The sequence below is a fragment of the Scatophagus argus genome, chromosome 2 (genome assembly GCF_020382885.2).
Source record: "Scatophagus argus isolate fScaArg1 chromosome 2, fScaArg1.pri, whole genome shotgun sequence".
Lineage (NCBI taxonomy): Eukaryota > Metazoa > Chordata > Actinopteri > Scatophagidae > Scatophagus > Scatophagus argus.
This window is the reverse complement of record NC_058494.1, coordinates 2,397,654-2,422,959: the sequence shown is the minus strand read 5'-3', so window position 1 is coordinate 2,422,959 and position 25,306 is coordinate 2,397,654. Positions and strand designations below refer to the sequence as shown.

The 25,306-nt window shown below is 40.0% G+C and overlaps 1 protein-coding gene across 8 annotated transcripts in view; it reads left to right on the top strand.

Moving 5' to 3' along the window:
• glra3 (glycine receptor, alpha 3) overlaps positions 1–23,315 on the top strand; it is a 48,519-nt gene extending 25,204 nt beyond the window's left edge. The window contains exons 4-13 of one of the 8 annotated variants that reach the window (XR_006844410.1): positions 3,358–3,581; positions 4,142–4,224; positions 9,621–9,758; positions 10,334–10,548; positions 11,951–12,100; positions 13,493–13,621; positions 16,160–16,964; positions 17,097–17,147; positions 17,286–17,353; positions 18,433–23,314. Coding sequence is in view for 3 of the 8 variants with exons in the window: in XM_046400875.1 (XP_046256831.1) it covers positions 3,358–3,581; positions 4,142–4,224; positions 9,621–9,758; positions 10,334–10,548; positions 11,951–12,100; positions 13,493–13,621; positions 16,160–16,489 (1,269 nt within the window). In the remaining 5 variants the exon portion in view is untranslated. Of the gene's footprint in view, positions 1–3,357; positions 3,582–4,141; positions 4,225–9,620; positions 9,759–10,333; positions 10,549–11,950; positions 12,101–13,492; positions 13,622–14,550; positions 14,867–16,159 lie in introns of those variants that run through there. The other 7 variants (XR_006844403.1, XR_006844411.1, XR_006844405.1 and 4 more) reach the window with 7 other exon arrangements.
• Positions 23,316–25,306: the final 1,991 nt, after the last annotated feature.

Sequence of the window (25,306 nt, the reverse complement as noted above, 5' to 3'; positions counted from 1 at the left end):
TGATATAACAAACAGTAACAAACGGACTGTTAATGAACATTAGATTGTTAGCAAACAGTTTCCTGTTTCCATTTTCAGCTGCCACAGCACAAAACAGCCTTCATTATGGAGTTGTTTCTGGCAAACAGATGGAATTCAGTCTCACCTAACAGATTAATACCTGATGTGCTGTGGCACCACTTAACAGTGAAATAACAGAGTCCGACCAGTACTATTACTTGCTCATCGTTAATGTTCCTCAGCGTACTGCATACAAGCATCCATGACCTTTGTCCGTAACTCTCCATACAGCTAAACATTTCACCAAAACAACAACAAAACATTCGCCTAGCATAACACTCAAAGAACTATTTCTGCTCCTAAATCCAGCAACACCTATTGCCCAAGTGGAAGTTCCTACCTGTAGTGTAAGTGAACCAAAGCACAACATCAACACCTACTGTACCAATGTCCTACATACATTTAGTTCTAGAAAAGAGCCATAATAATTAATAGTCTAATTACCAACTAGTGTTTCTGGTGCTGACTGCTGAAGATAGCAACATTTAAAGTAGTCAACTAATCGCACATACTGTATCCCTAATCACAAACTGTTTGTTTTTGTGCTGGGCCAGACTTAATGTAATGTATTTTTTTCTATGAAAATTTGTTCATTTGTGAGAGTGAAGTTAATGAGAAGATCATTCTCTGTGGGCTCTTCTCTATATGCAGCCTCTCATGACAGTTGTTTGATTTGATTTGATCCAATGTTAATATAAAAATATTGATTAATGCAGTTACAGTTCAGGTTCCATAAGCAGATATGGGCAAATTGAAGGCTCAACTTCAAGATAGAAAACATATTTAAATATGTAAGGGTTCATAATTAAAAGAAAATTAGTTGCCAGCTATTTTGAAATTGATTAATGGTTTAAGTCATTTTTCAAGCAAAAATATCAGACATTTCCTGGTTCCATCTGCATTAATGCAAGCATTTGCTGCTGCTTCTTTTATCACAGTAAATGACAAGTCTTTTTGGGATTGTTGGTTGGACAAATGGAGCCTTTGGGTTCAGGGAAATTTTGAAGAACATTTTTCACAATTTTCAGGTATTTTATAGATTAAACAATGTAATGTCTGTAATGAAAATAATGGTTTGTGACACTTACTGGTAACGTCCACCAATATCACAGTGGAGAAGGAGCATGGGACAGTTCTGGTTGTTCTGGTCTGTGCATGTCAGTGCACTGTTTGCTCTCCTTTTGCTTGATTGAATGGCTTGATGTCTCCTAAACCAAGCTGGAAATCACTTTCGCATTCACTTACTACATCTGAATAGACTCTGCTCTATTTTTTTTTCAGTTCTTTTCCATATATCAAAATGCAAATTAGAATAGCCTTCTGGCTGGTAGCACAGTTGCCAGTAAGAGGAAGGACGGCATATTTAAATCTGTGCCCAGACACTGGTAACAGAGACATCACCAGAAATAACTGATAACTGAATAGGTCAAATGTAAGCCTCTTTACTGGCCAACAGAAATCACATGTGTAGGTACGCGCATTCAGGATAACCCCAGGCAGGCAGGCAATCCCTGTACAGTGAGTGGTATTTCCAGCTCTGTTAAGGTTTGAGCATCAGTGAACACTGGGACACTGATGAATTTGTTACATGATTCATAGGCAGCAATGATAATTACATGTTTGTTCTCTTTATGGTGTAAGTGGTAATGAAAACTAAAGTGTAAACAGTTAGATAACTGTATTAACACATTTGTAAATTCAGTTTGTTACACTGCTTCTCAAGGGGAGGCTTGTCATTGTAAGTGCAGAGAAGACTTAGCTCATGAAATAAAAATTGCGTATTTGACTCATGTAGGCCAAAAGCATCAGCAACAGTTAGTATTACTGTCACACCTAAATCAAACTAAATCAAACTAACCCTTGTTTAATTTCATTAGCCCCATCTGTGTTCACCGTGTGGTGACTCTGGCTCTGTTGGAAGTGTAGTGAAGTGGAAGAGTAGTGATGTCACTTCCAGTCAGTGAGCATTGTGAGCAGAGATGCTCACTGTCTTTTATAGTGCATTCTGGGAATTTTCTAGGGAGAAGAACTTGCGATGCAACGGAGTGATACTGGCATCAGGACACTCAGTTAACTATCAGGGGACCAGTTTAAGACTGCCACACCCCACCCCCCACCTCCAACACACACACACACACACAACCCCCAGATGCTTACACTGCTTTTGTTCCTGTACTATTTAAATCATTCAAAAACAAAGAAATGACCCAAATTTTCCCCAAAGCATTTTCTGCTCCACTTAAAGGAACCTGAGACCACGTATGATGACATTCCTGATCTATGCGTCCCCTTCCCCTCCCCCACTTAAGCCAGGTTTATCTCCTCTACCATTTAACAGGTTAAAGCAGCTGGGCAGATGGTTTGATTGTCAGTATATTCCTGTTGATTGAACCGCTCTTAAATATGGTGTTGGGATCAAATATGGTTTGTAAAATACCATTTAAATCAGATGGAGGCTTTAGTAAGTTGCTGTGGGAAAATAATACCATGATTTTATGTAGGTTTGGAAAGAGACTGCTGATTTTGAATATAAGATATTTTGGCCAAAAGCAGAGATGTGCCAAAAGATGGCATTCTCTGCACCTTTCCTGTAAATACTATTATCGGTTCTAATAATGGGACTATGATTTGCTTACTTAAGGCAAACAATAAGCAACTTGAGCGCATGACGCTATTCATCACCTTTTGTGTACAAAAGAAAACTCTGTATAACAGTCCTGTGGCTCACAAACGTGACATGAACATAGGTATCTGCTTCTCTGGCCCAAAAGCTATATTTCTCACCTATGTATCATGAATGAATCGTCTAACACAGTGATTCCCAACCAATGGTACTTCACTGGTTGAGCTACTCCAATTGAATACTGTAGAGTATCTCAACCAATTTGAAAAAAAAAATGGTTTGGATAAATAAATAATTAGCAAAAAAGATATGGGTACATGGTTTAAATAGACCACTAAAGGCAGTAGATAAATGGTTGGATAGTTTGCCACTCAGTGTGGTTGTAGTAGGAATATATTATATTTGACCAAGGTGAGGTAAAAACTTAAGTTATTTGAAAATATGGTGTCATCCACTGTTATATCTAACCAGTTATAACTATATTTATCCAGTCTGAAATTAATTCAGATATGTTCATAGATGTAGAAACTCATCCATAATCCAAAATGTACTGAGCCAAACTTGGTTCATCATGCAAATGTGTTATGTAAGTGGTTAAGTAATCAACCAGTTACTTCAGGTTCTTAAGAATTTCTCTTTGTGTAACCAATTCATGTGATTCTGTGTGTGTGTAGGACTACCGTGTGAATATCTTCCTCCGTCAGCAATGGAATGATCCCAGGCTTGCCTATGCTGAATACCCAGATGACTCTCTGGACTTGGACCCCTCTATGTTAGACTCTATATGGAAACCAGATCTGTTCTTTGCGAATGAGAAGGGGGCCCACTTTCACGAAGTCACTACTGACAACAAACTGCTCAGGATATTTAAGAATGGGAATGTTTTGTATTCTATAAGGTAAGTGTTGGGCAGGCCCTTTTCAGCTGGTTGGTGATAAGGATGGGAGAGGGCTGCCATAGGCCAATACTGTGTTACAACTGTGTGTTCAGTCATATCTGAGAGGCTGTAAGACCATGTATTCAATAGCATTTGCATGGCTAGAGTAGTACAGTGGACCCACCCACAGTATAGCTGGAAAGAAGATTTGGAGGAACCATTATCTGTGAATGAAAAATGTATTTTTACTTAACTAATTTTACAATATCTTCTGATATAATTCTTTTTTTAATGTACAGTGCATAAACTAACAGTGTCCTTGCTCCCAACATAATGCACAGTTTAAAATAAATAATGTGGAGTAAACTTAACTAACCTGTTCATAGTTAAAAAGCAAGACCACAAAGAGATTTTGTCCTGTTTTGGAGACTCAAAGATTTCCCATTCTGTGCTGCATTAATATATAGATAAGCACAGGATTTTGATACTGCAACTGTGTATGACATTTTGAAATTACTTAAAACCTTGTCACTGTACTCAAATCATGAATGCTTTATTCTCTCCTCTCTCCTCACTTTCAGACTAACATTAACTCTGTCATGTCCCATGGATCTAAAAAACTTTCCCATGGATGTTCAGACCTGTATCATGCAACTGGAGAGCTGTAAGTACACTACACACACAGACACACATTCCTAGCCTCATACTCCAACCTTAGCCACCGTAATTAAATGCTCAACCTAAACTGAACCTATATCTTGTTCTAACCTTAGAGGACTAAACTAACTTCTATGACTGTTCTAAACATATCAATGCCAGTATTAATACTGACAAATTTATAAAAATCTGCATTTCATGGGTTGAAAATGACTCAACATGCCATTAAATCATCCTGATCCGCGCATGGCCAGTGCTGACAAAGAAAAGAGTGGCGTCCCAGTGACCAGTTGGATTGCTCATTTTTAAGTATATCATATATGTTAATCAACCCTCTAACTTGTGCTTTTGACAACTATAGAAGCACCACCATACCGCATTCTTTCATTTGGTGATGATCCCAGGCTGCAGGCTACATACACTACTGACACTTCCAACAGACACACACACACACACACACAACTCCTCAGCCTCTCTGAGACACTAGGTCAGGTAAAACACAGGTATGACACAGAAACTTTTACAAAGGGCCATAAATATACTTTAGGGGCTGTCAAAGCTCTGGGTTTCCAGCTGTGACACAGAAGGTCTGACAGCAGCTGCTCATGGCTGGTTAGATCTCACTATCAGTTGGCTGTTCCTGCTACACTGAGCTCAGTTCACTCTGTCTCTCTGTCAGAGTTATTGTGATTGGTGTACTCTGACTTCCTGTGTCACACACTACATAGCTACATGGCCGTGCCCTAAACAGTGGCTGTCCTATGCAGTGTTCTGCTGCGTTTTTTTTTTAAATTTGCTGAGATGGAGGGAGCTTGCAGGGGTGGTGCAGTGGTTAGCACTGTCGCCTCATAACAAGAGGGTTCCAGGTTCGAATCCCGGTCTGGGCCCTTCTATGTGGAGTTTGCATGTTCTCCCTGTGCTTGCGTGGGTTTTCTCCGGGTTCTCCGGCTTCCTCCCACAATACCAAAAACATGCACATTAGGTTAATTGGCTACTCTACATTGCCCCTAGGTGTGAGTGTGAGAGTGTGTGGTTGTTTGTCTTTGTGTGTTGGCCCTGCGATTGACTGGCGACCAGTCCAGGGTGAACCCCGCCTCTCGCCCGTAGTCAGCTGGGATAGGCTCCAGCTCCCCCACAACCCTGACGGATAAGCGGTATAGAAAATGGATGTAGGGAGCTTGCAGAATTTGTTTGCGTAGTTGCTTTAAGCATAAAAAAAAGTTTGAACCTTAAAACAGCTCTTTGAAATTCCACCAACAAAAATGTCTTCACTCACTAGCTGTGAAATGCTCACAAACACTGATTTATAAGTCTAGGAATGAACTTTTAAAATAAAAACAGTTACTATTGGCACATACCTCTGGTGAATTACAGCTATCTACTGTGAATTAAGTGAATATTTTCCTCATTTGTATTCCTTCAGTTACAATATTTACAAAGGATTTTTTCTGCTTGTTATAATTTGCACACAGAGAGAGGTATAAAGTGTATGCTCACCTTTTGGCAGGGGGGATTTTCTGGATGACTACCTAAGAATATGTGCATATCTTGCAGAGTAGGCATTTGTTCCCTAAGCCTTTAAGGCATCGCCCCTTCACAGGCAACGTGCCCCTGTAAAATGGCAACAGGTCCATGGAGATGTGCTGTCTGAAGGATAAATTTCCCTTGCTATCATTCTTTAAGCTTATGGGGAGGTATGAAATGGATGAGCATAGTTAAAACATTAGTAGCTAGCTCATTGTCGACAAAAACAATAGACCCACATTAAACACCTGAACAAGGTGGTTCGTTTCACCTTGGTATGACTTGGCCATTGTTCCATCAGGTCAATATTCCAAAATCCCAGTAATTCAGTTAGACCGTAAACCCATTTGCCATCGAAAATACACACTCTGTCATCACCAACATAACTGATATGACTAACATACTGATTTCAATCCAAACCATAATCTTTTTCTAAACCTAACCAAGTGTTTCTGATGCTTAAACCTAACCAAATTGCAGCTGTTTCACAAAGTTAACCAAGTGTTTATTATCCTTATGCCCATATGATGCCCAAATAGACTTAGATATTATGGACAAAGTAATTTCAAGGAAATGTAAGTGTATTTTCAGAACAAGCCTTCTGAGCAATGGGCTTTTGTTTTCAGGATAAGGGTCGTAGAGGTCGTAGCTCTATCTCCCTCGGTGTTAGCAGAGGGGACAAAGACTAAACAAAAAACTCAAAGTACACGTCTAATAAATTCTTATCAAAGAGTAGATGTATGTTCAAGTGTTCACTTTTCTGATAGTTTTGGTTTTATTTGGTTGTTTGATGGGTTTAATGTAATGATTGACAGCTGTGCGCTGCTAGAGAATGGGTCTTCAACTCTGTTGCCTCCTTCTCATATTTTTAATATTCATCATATAATTCATCAAATCACACTGGAGCCTTTACCGATCAATGATAGTTGATCGGTAAAGTCTATAAGGATTTTGTGACATTAGGACATTTGAACAAAACTTAGAATTAAATTGGTTAAAAACAATCAAAAGTCTCACATCAGAATCCTTACAAATCAGCAGTGTCAGTCACACAATGTTGATAAATAAGTTAAGATCACTCAACCCATGCTCCCCATCTCCTGCTCCAGTTCATTATTCATCATAATTGCAATGGCTTCTCCTGTTCGTGCCATGTGTATGTTCCATACCTCAGTGGTGTGACTGCTGGGGTCTGTCTCTATACCCACAGGGGCTTAAAGTGTGCACACCACTGAATGATTAGCATGCTGCTTGGATTCATACATACGTACATGGAACACCACCACCTGTGCAGATCAGAGCTGGATAATGCTAAGAATAAAATTAATTAGAACAAGTGCACATTGTATAAACTCTGCTACTGTAATTGCCAGTGAAGTGCAAAGGTATGGAAGATATGCACCATTTCCCATGTAATCCTTCTGTTTATTTTGCTATGTATGTCACATGTTTTCTCATTTTTCATTCAGCCATATGTATTATTAGAAGTCTATTCAGTGTCATGCCTTCCCCTCGACTTCCCCTTCTTTGAAACAGTACTAACACACGTGTCCGTATCTTTTTAGGGAAACACAAAGTCATGTATAATAATGTTGAAAGGATTATGATGACTAATTTGTCCTTTGTCCAATCAGGAGCTTAGACTGGCCCCGGGGGACATATGAAATACTGATTATTTGTCTTCATTGGTGGTTTTATTCTGCTCTGGCCAGAGGCATTACCATACATAGATCTAGCTTGTTTGTTTTAATATTTATATATGTATATAGATTATTTTTATTGCAGTGTTGCTGCTGTCTCTGATGCCATGCAGCAGAGAACACAGGAAGCAAAAAGACACGCACAGAGACACACGGAATAGGAGGGGGATGATTCCAGTCAGGGGATGATGCATGTTAGTGAGAAAAAACTGCCCTGATCCAGCTCCAATTCAATTTAATAGTACTCATCACATATAATATGTAGTATTAAACTGAACTGGAGGGTAACCTGATTGTTGCTCATTTATAACAGTGATATAATGAGGGTCTTTTTTCTTTACATCCGACTGAAGCAGATGAAATGGAAAAACAAGTGTTTTGAGTAGCTGCAGTTGCTGTGACCAGCAGAATGTGTAAATGCTTTGAGTTGACAGTCAGAGACACTGTTGCCACCAGGGGCAGTTGTAAGATTTAAAAACATCCTGAGCAAAGCACGAAGCTTCCAGTGTGGAAAGCTAAGGGCATGGCCTCCTCTGTTTTTGCTTTCTTCCTTTTTTTTAACATGCATACACTTTTCACACAGTTTTAGCTGAACCTTAAGAGGCAAGATCAACTAAATTTTTTGTGAATGTTGTAGGCTTGTAACAGCACGTACCAGCTGCTTTCTGTTTTTTCCTAAAAGCCCTACAGTGCACTGACTACATGCATTTTAATGTGGCTTTTGTAGTTTGTTTCTTGTCCTAGTCTCTCGCATTGATTTTCTTCACTGAGCACAGTTGGAAGATTTATGTGTGTGTTGAGTATTTGAGCACAGCAACTTGAGTTTGTTTTGTATTAGCACAGTAATAGTTACCATTCAGCCACCTCTAAGCTGACCATGTGTCTGGGCACACTCTGTGGTGGTTAAGTGTGTTTTCAGAACCAAAAGCTCTGACAGAGCTGATGGTCCTAAACACATGCAGCCTCTGTGTCAAACCCAACAAGACTACCAACTATGGCTCTGATGTTGCGTCGCTCTGACCTAATCTTGTCCCCTCACAGTTGTGACGAAACATTATTATATTTACCTCAGCATTACTGAACTTTGATAAGTCTTGAGAATAGCTGAATGTGGTTGATGAGAAATTTCAGTGTGCTGTCACACTGTGCAGCGTAGAGAGGGACTCATCTGTGTTCTCTCTCTTTCCCCCTCTCTCTCTGACGTTTTTATTCCTTTTAGCTCTCTCCAAACAGGATATGCAGCTTTGGTCACTGGGTCCTCATTTGATACCCCTAAATCAAGTAAAGGCAGTTTGACATCGATTTAGTGGATATTAAGCCATTTAAAACAAAACTTGTGCTTCAAAACAAGCCCCTCATATGTTTAGTTAGTTAGAAATTGAATTAAAGAATTTCCCCTCTGCGATAAATAAAGGAATTCTGAAATGTAAACATTATGGCACTTTTTATTTTTATTCTATTTTATTGTGGGTTTTTTTCCACACCAGACTCATCCAACCATGTCTTTATGGACTTTGCTTTGTGCACTGGGACACAGTCAGGCTGGAATAGAAAGGTCCTTCCCCAAACTGTTGCCACAAAGTTGGAAGCATAGCATTGTCCAAAATGTCTTGATATGCTGAAGCATTAAGTTTTCCCTTCACTGAAAGTAAGGGGCCGAGCCCAACCTCTGAAAATCAGCCCCACGCCTCACCTGAATTCAGTGATAAAGAGTTGTGTCTCAGTAATTTTGTCTAAATAGAGTATCTATGAAACACTGAAATTTCCCTGTGTCACTCCAATGCTGTATGACAAAATAACAAAACTTAACTTTTCATTGTAAAGGTATTTAGATTGCAGTGACCATTTATCCAGGAGGAGTATGATACCCATGTATACCAAATTACTTCTTCCACTCCTGGCTGCTGATCTGCTGCTTCATTATTCCAATTATCTTCCAAAATACTAAATACTGGCATGAGAGGATGTAAAAAAAAAACAAAACAAAAAAAAACATTGTCATTTGATTGACATTTGTTGAATAAAGTACAGAAAGAATAAGTAACTCAACATTAGAAAATCATGAATGGTCTGATAAACATTTCTATCACTTCAATGATTTCTGCTTGACTGAGTTTATGTTAAATAATGCTTTGTTAATTGTAAATTATGAAACTGTCCCATGTTTTGCATTTTTCAGTTGGTTACACCATGAATGACCTGATCTTTGAGTGGCAGGAGAACGGACCAGTCCAAGTGGCCGAAGGCCTCACGCTCCCGCAGTTCATCCTCAAAGATGAATCAGACCTCAGATACTGCACCAAGCACTACAACACAGGTAACACGCACACACAGACACACACATACTGCCCTAAGCATCACACCACAGGTAATATGCACACAGGGTGAAACGGCTGTCACATTTCATCAGTCATGTTTGCAGTGCTGGGATCAAGACAAGGAAAAAAAATCAGCTGCAAGAGGGAGAAACAAACAAACTGTCATCCAGACTGATGCAGTCTTTTCATTAAATGGAATGTGACCATGGACAGAATACAAACATGGATGTGTTGTTTTTGACCTGGGGGCACTGTGTGGGTATGGGGATACTGAATGACTCAGGAGGCATAGAGGAGGACAGAGATTATTGATATTTATAGATTTTGGACTGCGTAATGAACCGACTCCATGTCTAGACCAAGTTCTGTAACCACGCCCCTGTCTGTGACATAAATAACACAGTTTCTAAAGGCCTGTTGTTTTTTAAAGTGAATGCCTGCTGCCGTTAGGTTGGGGTTCAAACGTCAAAACACTTCATAACTGCCCTAGAATTATTGCTGACATGCTTGATAAATGGAACATGCAATTAAAAATGTGTGAATGTTATTTAAGCACGTCTCTGCTTTGCTGCAGGTAAATTTACTTGTATCGAGGTGCGGTTCCATCTGGAGCGTCAGATGGGCTACTACCTGATCCAGATGTACATCCCCTCTCTGCTCATTGTCATTCTGTCCTGGGTCTCATTCTGGATCAACATGGATGCCGCCCCGGCCAGAGTGGCACTGGGCATTACCACTGTCCTCACAATGACAACTCAGAGCTCAGGATCCAGGACTTCACTGCCTAAGGTCTGTGTTTGTGTATTTATTATTCATCTGTGTCTGTGTGGGCTTCCCTTAGGCGCCCCACTTCCTCACACAGTCCCAACACATGCAGCTTAGGAGAATTAGAGGCTTCAAAATGCCCACAGGTGTGAAAGTGAGTGTGAATGGTTGTCTGTCTGTATTTGTCAGTCCTGTGATAGTCTGGCGGGCTGTCTGGATTTACCTTTGCCTCACAGCCAGTGTGCATAGCTGAAATGCTCAAGCCCCCTGCACAGGATAAGTCAGTGCAGATATGTAACGAAAACTCTGTTGGAGTCCCTCTCCCATCTTATAATGGAGTTGCAGTGCATTTCAACAAGATACTGTACTGGATCCTTAACTGTTTTAATACAAGTCTGCTTTTGCTTGGGTTTCACACTTTTTATTGCTTATGGCGTTGTCACTACGTGTGTTTGCTCGGCATGTTATTTTCATATTTTCATGTTTCATATTTGCTAGGTATGTTATACTATTACTACACAGAAGTGGTAGTACACATTGATGATGGGGAGCTGTCATTCTTCTTCCGTTACGTTTTTGTTGCTTATTTTTTTTATTCATTAAATGTAACTGTATAAATATAATTTGAGTTTTTGCCATCAGTGATACCATCATGCTTTGGGGGATGTAAACAGGAAGTGTAATGTTGCCATAGTGCAATAAGTGCAAGCAGTTCCTGTTATACTGTAACCCTGGACGAACAGACAGATCATGTCCTTCTGGTCCAAAGAGTTGGGTCTTTGTCACGGCACAGATATAGTTGCATATTTAGGAGGACATATTTGAATGAGGTGGACAAACAGAGTGCATTTGTGTGTATGTGGTAGAATTGATTCATTCCCTCTTCACAGACCGAAACCTCTTTTCCCCCTCCGTTTTTATTGGTGGATATTTTGCTTGGACATGCACAAGTATGTGTTGATTATACACATCATGCATCCACTAAAGCGCGAGTGAGAAAGAGCCCCTCAGTCTTGTTCTGGTATCTTGTATGCATGAGAAAAAATCAGACATGGAGCACTTTGTTACATAACCCTTATTAGTACATCCATCTCTCTCACACATACTGTACACATACACCTCAACAACATGACTGAGGCTCTGTGTGTGTGTGTATGTGTGATTTTAGAGGTTTCTCATGTTTCCACTGCTCAACAGAACTTTGCACTTCAGTATATTACATGTGTCTGAATAAATCATTATTTCATAAAGGATAGATATGTCATTTTGACACCACAGGTATCAGTGGTGTATTCGTGGATGTTTGTGACAGGCAGGTGCTGCCACCCTAAAATGGTGTCTGTAGAAAAATATAATTTAGTTAGGACATACATTGAAAGAAGGGAAATGAACTTGTGCAAAAATAGTGAAAACTGTGTGTTTACAGGTCTCTTATGTCAAGGCCATAGACATCTGGATGGCAGTGTGTCTTCTCTTCGTCTTCTCTGCACTGCTGGAGTATGCTGCTGTTAACTTTGTGTCGAGGCAACATAAAGAGCTGCTGCGATTCAGACGGCATCACAAGAACAAGAGCAAGGTAATGAAAAATCCCTCAACAAGGAACGCAGTCTACACATCATGCAGTGGGACCATAAAAAACATAATTACACCTTTACTCCTATACATGCCCTCTATACCTGCACACAGACATACATATATACATACTGACTTGTGAACTTCTTTAGTGAAAACAGTATTTTGCATAATAATCTTGCTTTCTGCTTTGAGGCTGTCACCTTGTGGTGTAATATTGTTACTGCAGTTTGCAATGCTGGATAAGTATTAGATGAGAAGGAGGAAGGAAAGGCAGGGCTAAAAAGGAAAACCATGTTGCTGGAGAGTAATGTTGAAAACCTTTCCAGATGTGTGACAGTAGATACAAAGTGTCAGTGCATCTGACTGTGCATGTTTGACTTTCCTGAAACACCACATCTCACTTGCTGTATTAGTGCATGACAAAGCATGGCCGTCACTTCATCTATGTGGTTTCATGATTCTTTAGCTCAGTCGACAGACGTCCGTCCACACAGAGAATGAGCCTGTCATCAGTGCATGATTAGGACCTCCGTGGGTTGGGGAAGGATCAACTCAGCATTCAGTCAACTCACATACACAAACAGCAGTTATTTCTGTATGTCGCAATCTGTCTCAGAGAGTGCAATGATCTACCAACTGGACAATGATTGTTATGCTGATCTGACTGCAATTCATAAAAACAGGTTAATATATAACTGAATTTATGTTGAAGGAACAATGATAAAATTAAATGACTACAGCATAAAGCATGCTGTCCAATCCCCAGATAGTAGTCCTTCTGTTTGGTCAAGAATCAGGTCATGTGCGATTCACCATCAGGTGTCAACCATGAGCTATGTATATCATTTATAAATGTGTTTTTGATGGCATAGAGAACTCCTGGTGTTGCTGGATCCTGTTGCAAACTGGTCAAAAGCAAAAAGTAGAACTGCAGTTCTAAATGACTGGAGGAGATGGCAGGGTTGGCCCCGAATCTTAGATCATCTTTTTGTCACGTTGGAGTGTTTGTAGACGGGATGAGACAGTAACAAAAACACAATAAACCCAAGAAAAAGGAAGTATTTTGATCTGATAAAATCCCAAAAATGCTTCAGTGTAGGTGACCTATGTAGACTCCTGTAACGGTAGAATCTTTACCTGACGTGTTTTTGATAGTGACATTTGTGCTTTCAGCACTAGTTTATATTTGTCAGCTGTTCTATAAACATAACCAAATTGTTCAGAATTTAGACCTAAACAAAATGTAATTGACAGCATTATGATATGAAACATTTAACACACAGGTTGACTGAATGAATGGGCATCCCAACCCTGTTTTTGGAAGCTACTTGTTTTTGTGTTTCTTTTTGGTTTGTGTCTGTTGATGACTGGTGTGCATGCTGTCGGCTGGTAGAACAGTGGAGGTGCAGTTGATCCAGAGGAGCTAGCTGATTCCCTTCATCGTGTTAACATTGACAACGACCTCAAAGCAACAGACCCCCTGTATGGATCTATGACCAAAATCTACACCAGCAACCACAGGGTAATGCTATAGTACGCCTGTGTGTGTGTGTGTGTGGTGTCGGTGCGTGTGTGTGTGGCAGTCCCTTTAAACGTGTAATCAGTAGTAGTAATCAAAGTTGTAATAAATCAACATCAACAATTGCTTTTTGACTGGTTGAAGCCAACATGTCTATAATGTAGTTTTGACTAACAGCAGTTCTAGCTAAAGAGATCTATAATTCATTTCTCACTAGTCAGAAGTTAATGCCCGATATTAACCTTTAATTTCTCACAGGAAATGTTCATTGTAGGTCATAACTTAATTACAACCAGAGAACTTCTCCCAATGACTTCTTTTCAAACTGCGTTAGAGATATCTGTTATTTGACTTGGATGTGTAGTAATTTTAAGTAATTTCGATTTGTCACATTCTAATAAGCAATCTCTGCAACTCAATTCTCCTTAGTCAAAATGTTAAATAGTGATTATCCGAAATTCAATTGTCACTCGTCATATCTCATTGTAGATATCTACAGCTTTTCATAATACAGATAATATTATAATGATATATTACAGATTTGACTTGTAAGAATGTAATCTCAGATATCTGGAATTGCATTTTTAATACCTGAAACGCAGTTGTAACTAGTGAAAACTGCATTCATACTGGTAATAACTGTATTTCAGATATCTACGATTACTTCTGGTCGAAAATGTAATTTTTACACACAAAATATATTTGTAAATAAATAAATGTAGATAATAAATAAACTGTTTTACAACTCTTAAAATAACATGACATGTCAAAGTATGATTTCCACAAGTGAAAGTTGCTACTCATCAGCCCTACTGATTGAATGTGAAAGGGGCTTGCCATCTTGTGTGTGCGTGTGTGTGTGTGTGTCTGTATTTTTGCATGTATTTCTGCATGATCAAACCACTGTTTTGTTGTACGTCCTCTTCCATCAGTTTGCTGGCTTAGCGAAGACGTGGACGGTAATCTTGATCATCAGTCATCGTTATAATACTCGTGGAGCCATTCTGAACAGAGAGGATTATTTAGAACTTGACAAAGGATGTATTGATAAAATTGAAAGAAGAAATAGAAGCACCACATGCTACATTTTTGGCTAAATTTTAATAGACTATAATTTGCAAAAGAAACATTTGCACATAAGTTTGCTAGGAACAGCTGAGTCATTCCAAAGTTTTTCTCCTGTCATAATATAGTGCAAAATAAATCAGCATTGTATTTCCTCTTTTAGCAAAGCAAAACTATGGACATCTTTTACTGAGTGAAATTCAGTGAATAAATCATAACTGAAGCCTGAATTTAATCTTTAATCTAATCTGCTGTTTTGACTAGTGTGCCAAGTACAGATGATATCATCTTCCTTATTATTGCCACACATCAGCCTCAGCAGAATATGCTGTATAAGATTACTGTAACCTATTATACATTTTTATTATTGTTATTTTATTTTGTCTAAAGTAGCATAGTTTATGTGTGAAGTTATGAAGATAAATTCTGTAAGCCAGTTTAAATTATTGGCATTATGCTGGTGCTTTTTCCATTTATATATTAGCCTGTAGGTGGTGGTATAATGCTGACGAAGTACGAGGGTCACAAAGCCACATTGTTATATGACACCTGATGCATACAAAGTGTCCCATTCCCAATCCGAGCAGTGAACAGTAGAACATAAGAAGAAGAAGAAGAATCAGTTTTATTGACAGTAGATATATATATATTTACATACACACACTGAACTCGTCTTCTGCATTTGACCCATCCTTAGTTGAACACACACATGCAACACCCAGCAAATCACATGCAGGAGCAGTGGGCAGCATGCCTTGCCTTGCTCAAGGGCACATCAGCCAGCTAATGGAGGGGGGGAGCATTTTTCGCATTAATAACTCCACCACATCCAAATTTTTCCTGCCCGTCCGGTGGGGGAATCGAACCGGTGACCCTCCGATCACAAGCTGCTTCTCCAACCTCTAGGCCACGGCTGCCCCCAAGACCATCATGTCCTCATTCGTTTTTGATAAACATTTAAGACTTTCGCTAGCAATGTCTTTTTGTGACTCCTCATCACAGCGTAAGACCTTTTCTTTCATGGATAGTTTAATTTTCATAATGTTTATTTGTCTAACAGATGGTATCAGATGTTGTTTTCATTCTTGCTTATCCTTTTAATCGTTTTATGCCATCTCAGATTTATCTCGGGACTTTAACCATTGGCATAGGTCATACTGATACGGCAAACTATCATGATATGGTTGGTATGAGAATGAGAACAGTGTCTGAAGGAAACCTTTAAAAAATCAGTTATCATTCTATTAAACTGTCTTAAAATGCACATACACACACACTCATATGCACACTATATATATAGGAAATTTCTGTCAAATTTAACATTTCTGCACTAAACAGCAAAGCAGTCTGTTTAACCCTCATTCTGTGCCTTGCTAAAGAACCAATGACAACACATGCAGTGGCTAAAGAAAAGTATAAATGAGCACTATTATATGATCTACGACCCCCCCTTCCTCCTTCTTGTCTCCTCAACAGGAAGGGGAAATACATGAGAGCAGACTGACCTCCACAGCTGCCGTGACCTCCACTCCCAGCAACAGCAAGGATCTGAAGGCTGGTGTCAACAACACTGTTACTGTACTGAATACACCAGGAGGCACAGCGAACACTACCCAGAATCCACCTGGAGCGGCTACAGGTGGAGGGGGCAAAAGCACTGAAGAGATGAGGAAGTTATTTATCGACAGAGCCAAAAAGATTGACACTGTGTCGAGGGCCGGCTTCCCTCTGGCCTTTCTCTTCTTCAATATATTCTACTGGGTCCTTTACAAGATACTTCGACATGAAGATGTACATAAGCAATAGTGAAAGCAAGAGAATAGATTATTGATAAACAGGTTGTGCACACACATTGTTGTACCACCATTCATACATGAGAACACTTCATTAGCTATCCTCATGTCCCTGTTCTTTAACCCTGACCTTTAGAAACATTCAGGATGACCTCACTTTCCAAAAATGTCCCGATTGTCCTGGTGTAAACCTCATCATCAGTTCTCATGAACACACACAGCTAGCTCACCCAGGTGACACCAGGTGTCTTTGTTTGGCACAGGTAGGTGGAGTGTGACAGTTACTCATATCTGCTCATATCTGATTGAGTGCTTGTAGTTTCTGTCAGATGATTGACAGGTGCTTAACAGCTTCCACTAGTCACTGACATCATAGTGGATTAAAAGTAGGGAGGGTGTGGCCTTTAACTCCTGCAAGATTCAGTAGACTCATCCTGGTCGCCAGAACACAGACGCACGTTTTCTCACCAGAGATTCAAAGATGACAGGTTTGATCTAAATCACTGCACATCACTTTCATGGGTGGCTCTTGAGTTAAGGGAGCTCATATGTACTCTTTTTCTTTTTGTTTTTACACATGCACTGACTTGGCTTGTCCTCCATTTGACTTGGCGTGTCAGCCCAGTGCAGCAGGAATTCGCATTGCCATTACAACCACCTCTCCGTTGAAGGTGTGTCTTTAATTTTAATTTTAGCTGATGACGCACTTGTTTTGAGCCAGTGACATTTAGAAGCAGCAGGCTGATCTAGGCTGTGACGAGAGTGGCTGTAAAGTGGTGGGTAAACACATCTCATTTCCTCCATTATAGGTACTGCAGGTGTTCTGTCACAGTATGGCAGAAGCGGTTTACGTGGCGGAGGAGAGCTGTTTGCAGAGGTGCGGTCAAAGCCTTTTGTCATTCACCCCTCTAGCATTTCACTGTGTTGTTTCTGCATGTAATCTTGCTCCCTGCATTATTATTTAAGGCAAAATCAGAAAGCGTTTTTACCGGCAGTAGCTTAACGTGACAGCTGAAAGCAAACGTGATGAAACAGCAGATGATCTGAAATTACAAACTGGGAACTGGAGCCTATCCCAGCTTACTACGGGTGAGAGGCAGGGTACACCCTAGACTGATCGTCAGTCAATCGCAGGGCCCCAACCAGTAACATATGAGAGAAAATTAGTTTAACTCTGCTCAGCCGCAGCCACTAAAGGAAAGGCCCACTGAGTGCAACCAGCAACTTATTGATCTAATGCATATACTGCGTCTTTGAAATGTACTGTTGCTCTGAAGGCAACACAACCACAGAACCCTGCACAAAACCCCTGTGCAGTTTACTGCGTTCAGGCCATGTGTATGTGGTTTCACTCCATTTAAAAACTGGATGTGCTGAGGACATGCTGGTTAGACCTGTCTGAGTGCTTCAATAAGGTGTAATAACCAAACTAAACATGCTGCATGGATGGAAGCGTGGCACGTAGGGGAGAAGGGTTACTGAAGTTGCTCACATAGTCTCATTTAAGGGACACTGACTGGTTAGTTATTACATGAACTGTCGTTTCTTCACTTATATGCTCTGGAAATCATGTGTTTGTCATGGTTGGCTAACACCCTTGCCACCATGTATGCAGTGGTGCGTCATTAAAGAGATGTGAAGTGTTATGTCTTAACTTTGCACTATAATGCTTAATCCACATATTAAAACACCACCCTTGATGGGTGGTACAATCATTTGTACAGTAATCGGTGGAGATTACCGCTGTAATCATGAGTATGAGATGAAGGAGGCTTTCAAAAACACAAACACTGAACACGGCATTGGAGGTAGATAAAATTATCCCACAGAGATGTAATCAGCATATTTCATGTCACTTTGGACCTATTAGGTTATAAAATATCTTCCAGGTTACACTCGTTTTAAGATGGAAAGGCTTCAATGTGCTTTGTTAATGTGATGGTGATTTTGGTTAAGGTATGCTGGCCTGGACCAAAGTTATGGAGAGAGGAACAAATGGATTGATCGGTCAACCATCACATCCTCAGTTTTCTGAAGGTATTGAAGTAAATTAGCCAGTAAAGTCAGTTTTTGTTTTTGTTTTTTTCTTAATACTCTGCCAGAACCTCACAGTGTTCCTTTAAGAGCACCAGGAAGTGGTTGTATGGAAGATACCATTCAAATCCATGTCAGGTTCTTTATATTTTTATCAGATTCTCGGTTCTGTGAATGAATGAAATTTGTTTCTTGTACTGTATTCTCCTTCCCTGAATTTGTTACTGTGACACCTCTACCCTGATCTCGACAATGAACTACTAAAAGGCTCCAGGCATGGGAGGACAAGATACATGGAGAAACTTACAAAAATCAACCATGATAAAAAAAAGACTGCAATCTTGGCTTCAATCAGTCGAGACTTCTGTGGAGAGCAGCAGAAAATCTACTGTAAAAGAATGGAGACAAGAAGAAGAAATGAGGAATATTAGGAACCACAAAAGCACACACACACACACACACACACACACACACAAACTGAGCAATGTTTCACCCACTTGTGTCTTACAAGCACAGCTGTCAATGTGTTTTTGTCCCCCACACCCAACCTCAAACTTCCCAGGACACCCACACAAACACACACTCAAACAAAGCTGTTACCACCAAACCACATGCTGTACATGCCTGTTTTTATTAAGCTATCGTGGTAAAAGGCCCCAGAACCTACTGTAACATCATGATACTGAGTCCCTGTTTACACTATGACTAATGCTGCAACTGCTGTGGTACTTTCCAGTTAGCCCTTATATTCTGTCACACAGGTTTCTTCTAATAAGCATTTAGTCATTTAGACTGAACACTTAATTAGGGGGTAACACAATCCAAAATACAAAGGTCAGTACAACTCAGAACCATAATCTGTGTGTTGTGTTAAGAAAACTTAGTCAATCACTCTCTCCAAAATTTAGAAATAAAATGTTTTTCTAACAAACTGAAATGATAAAACAAGGAATTAAGTTGTTTGTTTCTCTGAGCAGCCCAGTCTCCTGCTGATTGCATTCACATGCAACTTTGCATGAGCATTTTACATTTTGGAGGAAACCCAATATTGGATAAAATGTAATTATGTTTCATTTTGAGTACCAATGTGGGAAGTAGAGGAACATTTGATGTGTGATTCATGTAAGTCCTGTGTCCTTGATGTGGAATATTTTGTAATTCTTTGATCAGATCAAGTCTGTTGCTAAATCATTGTTGGTTTATGAATTTGTGGCCCAAGAGAACACACCGTTGGAATTTTTCTAGGAAATCACTTGGCTCTAATGTTAATTCCTGTCAGCTGTTAACATCAGCAGATACTGTAACATTCATACTGTGGTGGAAACACTGGAGCAGTCTGCCAAGCTTTTTGTGCTGTAGTATTACATGATGTGTTTTCTTTCTACAAAGATAGCCATAGGTGCTTTAAATTTATGCCACAGTGTGGATTGTAGTTATTTTGCAGGTTTAGTAATTTCCAACAAAATACCTTTAATATCCTACCAAACTTTTTTTGAAAGCATGCTGTATTTTAGCCTTTCTGTTGAGAATGTTGTAGAAAAATGAAACCTGTTTGAGATAAGTCATCTGTCATAGTGCTCATAATGATATGATGGTCATTGATTCAGGCTTCAAGAAGTTGATTTACTCTTAGCAAATATATTCAGCAAACACTTCCATGTTTGTGCTGGAGTGTTGAAAAGGAGCCTGACAAGGCTGCTGGCAACTCTGTGTTGCTGAGTGTGGAACTGGGCAGCGATAGCTCTACAGCACTGGCCAGTGGGTTGGCTGGCATGCTGCTGACAAGCAAGTTGCTGGGAGGCTTACCTCCTTCGGGAGGGCTTCCTAGGGCAGGCACAGGATCAGGGAACAATCTGGTTCCGTGTTGGCCAACCGGTCAAATGACTGGAGACCAGTAGTCTGGAGGCTATCTGGCTTTAGAGCAAGGACTAGCAGAAAAGAGACCAGAGAAGTGGACAACAAAAGTTGTCGAGAGCCTCACATTGTTGTGGGTGCTAATGGCTAGTAGGATCACACAGAAAGGAAACTCCTGGGAACCGTTGGAAATGGAATCAAATAGAACGCTGAACACCTCAGACCACTGACCACCTTGGGAAATCAGGGAAAATGTATCACTGCCTAAAGGGGAAGGTACAAAAGTCCTGGACTAAATTTTCCAAAAACACTTACTTACTGTTAACCTGACTCACCAGATGAAACCACAGACAGAATCGTGGGAAGTCGCCAGTGGAAGCTATGTGTTAAACGGTTGGCTCTTTTCGAAAAAATACTTCGTGATTGGACAGAAATACTTCACAGCTCCAATATAACTGATGCAATCACAGCATCTATACTGATCCCTTTAAGAGCTGCCATTATTACCATCACACACACTCTTTTGAGCGAGAACCATACTGGTGCTTTTAATCCCATTACTATTACACATGTTCTTTTATGTCATTACTGGGGTTTTCAAAAATGGCTGACAATTCTGAATTGACTAAAACATCCAAGAGTTACCTCTAGGAGTTAAATCAGTGGCAGGTGAACTTTCCCCTTCACAGACTGCAGTGTTTTACGTGTTCAGTTTCCTGGAAGGATGTTCAGTTAGCTTGTTAACATGAAGCCTTTCCGTGCAGTCGCTGTGAAGTATTTACACCAGTGTTTCCCCCCCAGAAATATTTGCATGTTTCTGATAAAAACAACTTCTTATTGTTTGTCACGTTTGTCACGATATTTCTGCTGTCTATTGCCAAGTTCCTGCATAGGACTTAGGTTTGTTAAAAAACAAAGATATATGCATCTAGATGTTTCAAGTTTAATATTCACTCATTTTACTGTATAGTATATAGCACCAGCCATTCTTTCAGTCCATGATTCACACTACATATTGATACACATACATACACATAGTATGTATCATTTCCTGCTAGCAGGAAATTGTACAATAGTGCTAAACTTCAAATCTGCCTTTCTAGCTTTCTGTACACACCAAATGAAACTATGTTTTCTCATTTCTTTATTTTTCTACATTTGATTTTTGATTAAGTCTGGACATTAACACATAACAGCAATGCAACTATCTCAAACAGGTTTCAAGATGATTTTCATAATGCAAAATGGATGCTAATCACTGATGGTCGGAAAGATAAACGCATTCAAAATCCAAAGTGTGTGTGTAAAACAGTTGGCAGTTATTTAGGGTGTTCATAGTTTCTTTGTAATGCTGATGGTCTCCAATATTGCTCCAGTGAATATAGTCAGTTATTACACTGAAGGACCCTTAAAGCTCCTCCACTCCCATGGTTCACTCACACGGATGGTTTCGCTCCCGTTGCCTCCTTAGAGCTTTCCTCAGGAGTGTGTGGGCATGTTCAGACTGTGTTTAATTCACTTGTTCCTCACTCTCGTATCGGTTTTGATGTTCCAGTTTATGATGAAAAACACTACTGTCATTCTGATCAGTACATGTGCAGTAGTCTGGTGACCTTATGTAATTCCCGGCATATAGCGCCTCATTAACCTGGAAATAGGTCTAATCAACCAGAACAGGTGAAAACACCTGTGTGGGTGTGTTTGAGTTCTTACTCGAAGCCTTGCACTTAATGACTTGTGTTACTGCAGTTGATGCCAACCTTCTTCATAATCTCACGTAAAGAACTGTCTGTAATCCTGTTGGGAATCTGGTCAGACTTAAGTAGCCATCTAGATGTGTTTATCGCTCTGTTTTTAGCTGTGCCACACACACACACACACACACACACACACACTGTAAAAACTGCTATGCCATAAATACATTTCTATGCTCGGTCAAAGATTAATCCTTTCGTACAGAAAGAGAAGTTTGAAAATATTTTAAATTTGAATTTATATTGTATGAGTCATGAAACTGTGAACTGACACTGTGATTTTTGTCCCGAGTTGGATGTGTTACTTTTATTGTTGTTGGACAAAGGCAGCCAATGAACCAGAAGAAAGTGATTTTCAAACACTTTTATACATAAAAATGCCTTCCTTTGCTGTTTTAACAAAGAAATTGAATTCTTGAATGATGTCGTGTGCTACAGCTTTTCACTCTTAGACCACAGACGTGATCTATGGGTTCCCTCACAAGATTTCCATTGCAGTTTTTCCCACAGGATTTTCAATATATTATATGTAAAAGGAATATACAAAAATATAGACATAAGGTTAAAAAACCTTTCACTGTTTTATCTGAGCCACAAGTTTCGAAAATTTTATGTTTGTTTTGTATTTATACTTGCATTGTGGTTGAAATGTGGTGAAAAGTGTGTAGATTTGTGAAGAATATTTTCTTACATTGTTTTCACGTCACAGGTTTCAATTCACTGCAGTGTGAAAAGCTGTCATGGGAACCCTGGACAAGCTAACTCCAGATGCATCATGGGTGATCTGTATTCTGAACTTGGACCAATTTCATATCTCAGAGGTTCTGTTTCATAAAAACTGATTTTGTCCAAACACATTTTAACAAAATCTCTCATTATCCACACCCTTGTTAATTCTCCATCAGATTTAAGATTCACATACCAGTCAAAAGGCAACATGTTGGTAATCATGTGCTGTATGCTGACAGAATGTTCTGTCGTGATCTCGTTCGATTTCAAGGTGTAAAAACAAAAAGAAAAGCCCTCCTACATTTGTTCAGTACAGAGTTGAGAGCACATGCACTATTTTTTGTAAAATAAGATGTGCATATTTTACATTGTTAAAGTTAAATTCTATTGGATTACAATAAACTTGGTAGCCACTTTTTAATGTCGACTGCCTGTCTGTCCTCTCTTGTCTCTCAGTTTGCCTGAATAAGTTAAATAATGAAATAAATGAGTCCACCCTCTGCATGTCCTCTACCTGAATGAAAACAGGGACAAGATGCCTCCTCTTCCTTGGTCTTACTGATGTTGAGCTTCAGGTGATTGTTGCTGCATCATGTGGTGAAGTTCTCTATCAGTTCTCTGTACTGCCATCGGCAATGGCACAGTCATCAGAGAACTTCTGGAGGAACCGGAGTTGTAGCAGAACTTCGAGGTGTGTAGTGTGAAGAGGAGTGGTGCCAGAACTGTTCCTTGGGGAGCAACCGTGTTACTCAGCATGACCTCAGAGCTACAGCCAGAGCTCCACTCTGACATACCTGCTGGTCAGGTAGTCTGTAATCCAGCACACTGCGTTGGGGTGCACTTGCATCTCCAGGAAAGATGAAAGCAGGGTCCTCAGGTGCCTCAGAACCACATTCTTGAACATCTCAGTGACATATGATGTCAACGCTATGGGCCTGTAGTCATTAAGACTGCTGGGATGACTTTTTGGTATGGGGACAATGCAGGAGGTCTTCCACTGTTTAGGCACCATCCTCAGTCTCAAGGAAAGGTTGAAGAGCTGCTGGAAGGGAGCTGCCAGTATCCTCAGTAGCCTAACACTGATGTTATCAGGCCCACTGGACTTGCTCCTCTGAAGTCTGGAGAGCTCATGCTGAGCCTGGAAGCATATGGAAGTGGGGGTTGATGAGTCTGTGTAGATTCTCAGTCATCCAGGTCATCTTGCATAGAAGAGCTGAAGTTGGGGCAACTGGACTCTGCTTAACTGGTCAGGAGTCCCAGGTATTAAACTTAGATGGTAGACCTGCCCAGCCAGCATGGGACTGCGAGGGGGTTGATGGGTCATTGTCACACACAGCCATCATGTGACTGGTTATAGTCTGATGTGTCCCCCCAGCAGACTCCAGCAGAGGTCTTGGACCCAGGTCACTGCTAGGAAGGGATTCCAGCTTTCCATACATGGGATAAGCACACTAACGCACGCCACTACACGCTGCCCCCTAAATATTACTAAGAATTTTGATTGATGGATATGCTACTATTGTGAACTATAAGGAAGGTAGTAAATAACATACAAATACTTGACTTGACTTAGTAACCCTCAATTTACAACACAATGGTACATTATTAAGATTAAAGTTATAAAGCAGAAAACAGGCTCTGGGTTTATTTTGAAGTATTGCTGGACAAACAAACACAAACACACTGATCAAGCAACCTCATAGAGACGTCACATGGCTGGTTTAAGTTTGAGTGTGATGGTCATTCTGCAGTTCTTACTGTGTTTTGAAGTCCATTCCAGTTTCCCACCTAACGCAGAATAGACATCCTCCGCTGGGCCTGTGCTGGTCTGCCACTTCAGGCCGTAGGAGATCCCAGAAAGCTGAATGGTAACATCTTCAGATTCTTGTTGAAAGAATGTAGGAAGGATGTGAGATAAGGAGGACAAGGGAAGGAAAGGTGCAAAGGAAGGAGAAGGAGAGCAGTGTGGGAGTGTTCCTGAATCTCAGTCAGAGTGCAAACTATTAATAGTGGTATTTAATTATATTTAAAAAAAAGAAAGTTTTTAAAATTATTTTTAGTAAGTGGAAGAGATTAAAACAACCCTACTTAGAAGTTCACTGGAAGTCACTGTGGTCTTGTTTTACTCAAAGGACCAAACCAGGATTTTTACATATTTGTTTAACAATTAGCAGCTAGCTGGTAGCTATTATTTTCATTCATATCATTGCAGCGTGTATGTCAACATGCAGAGACCTGAAGCTCGGCGTAATGTTTTACTCAACAGCCTTACATGTTGTGTAACAGCAATTACACAAAAGACACAGAATAAACCAACACAGTCGTAGTCAAGAGGAGAATGTGAAACTGGCACCTTCTTCTTTTTTTTTTTTTTTTTCAAAAAATATATGACGTGAAGAGCTCAGGTGTGTGGATTAAACAGCACTGGGGGAGGGACAGAGCAGACAAAAAGAAGGGGG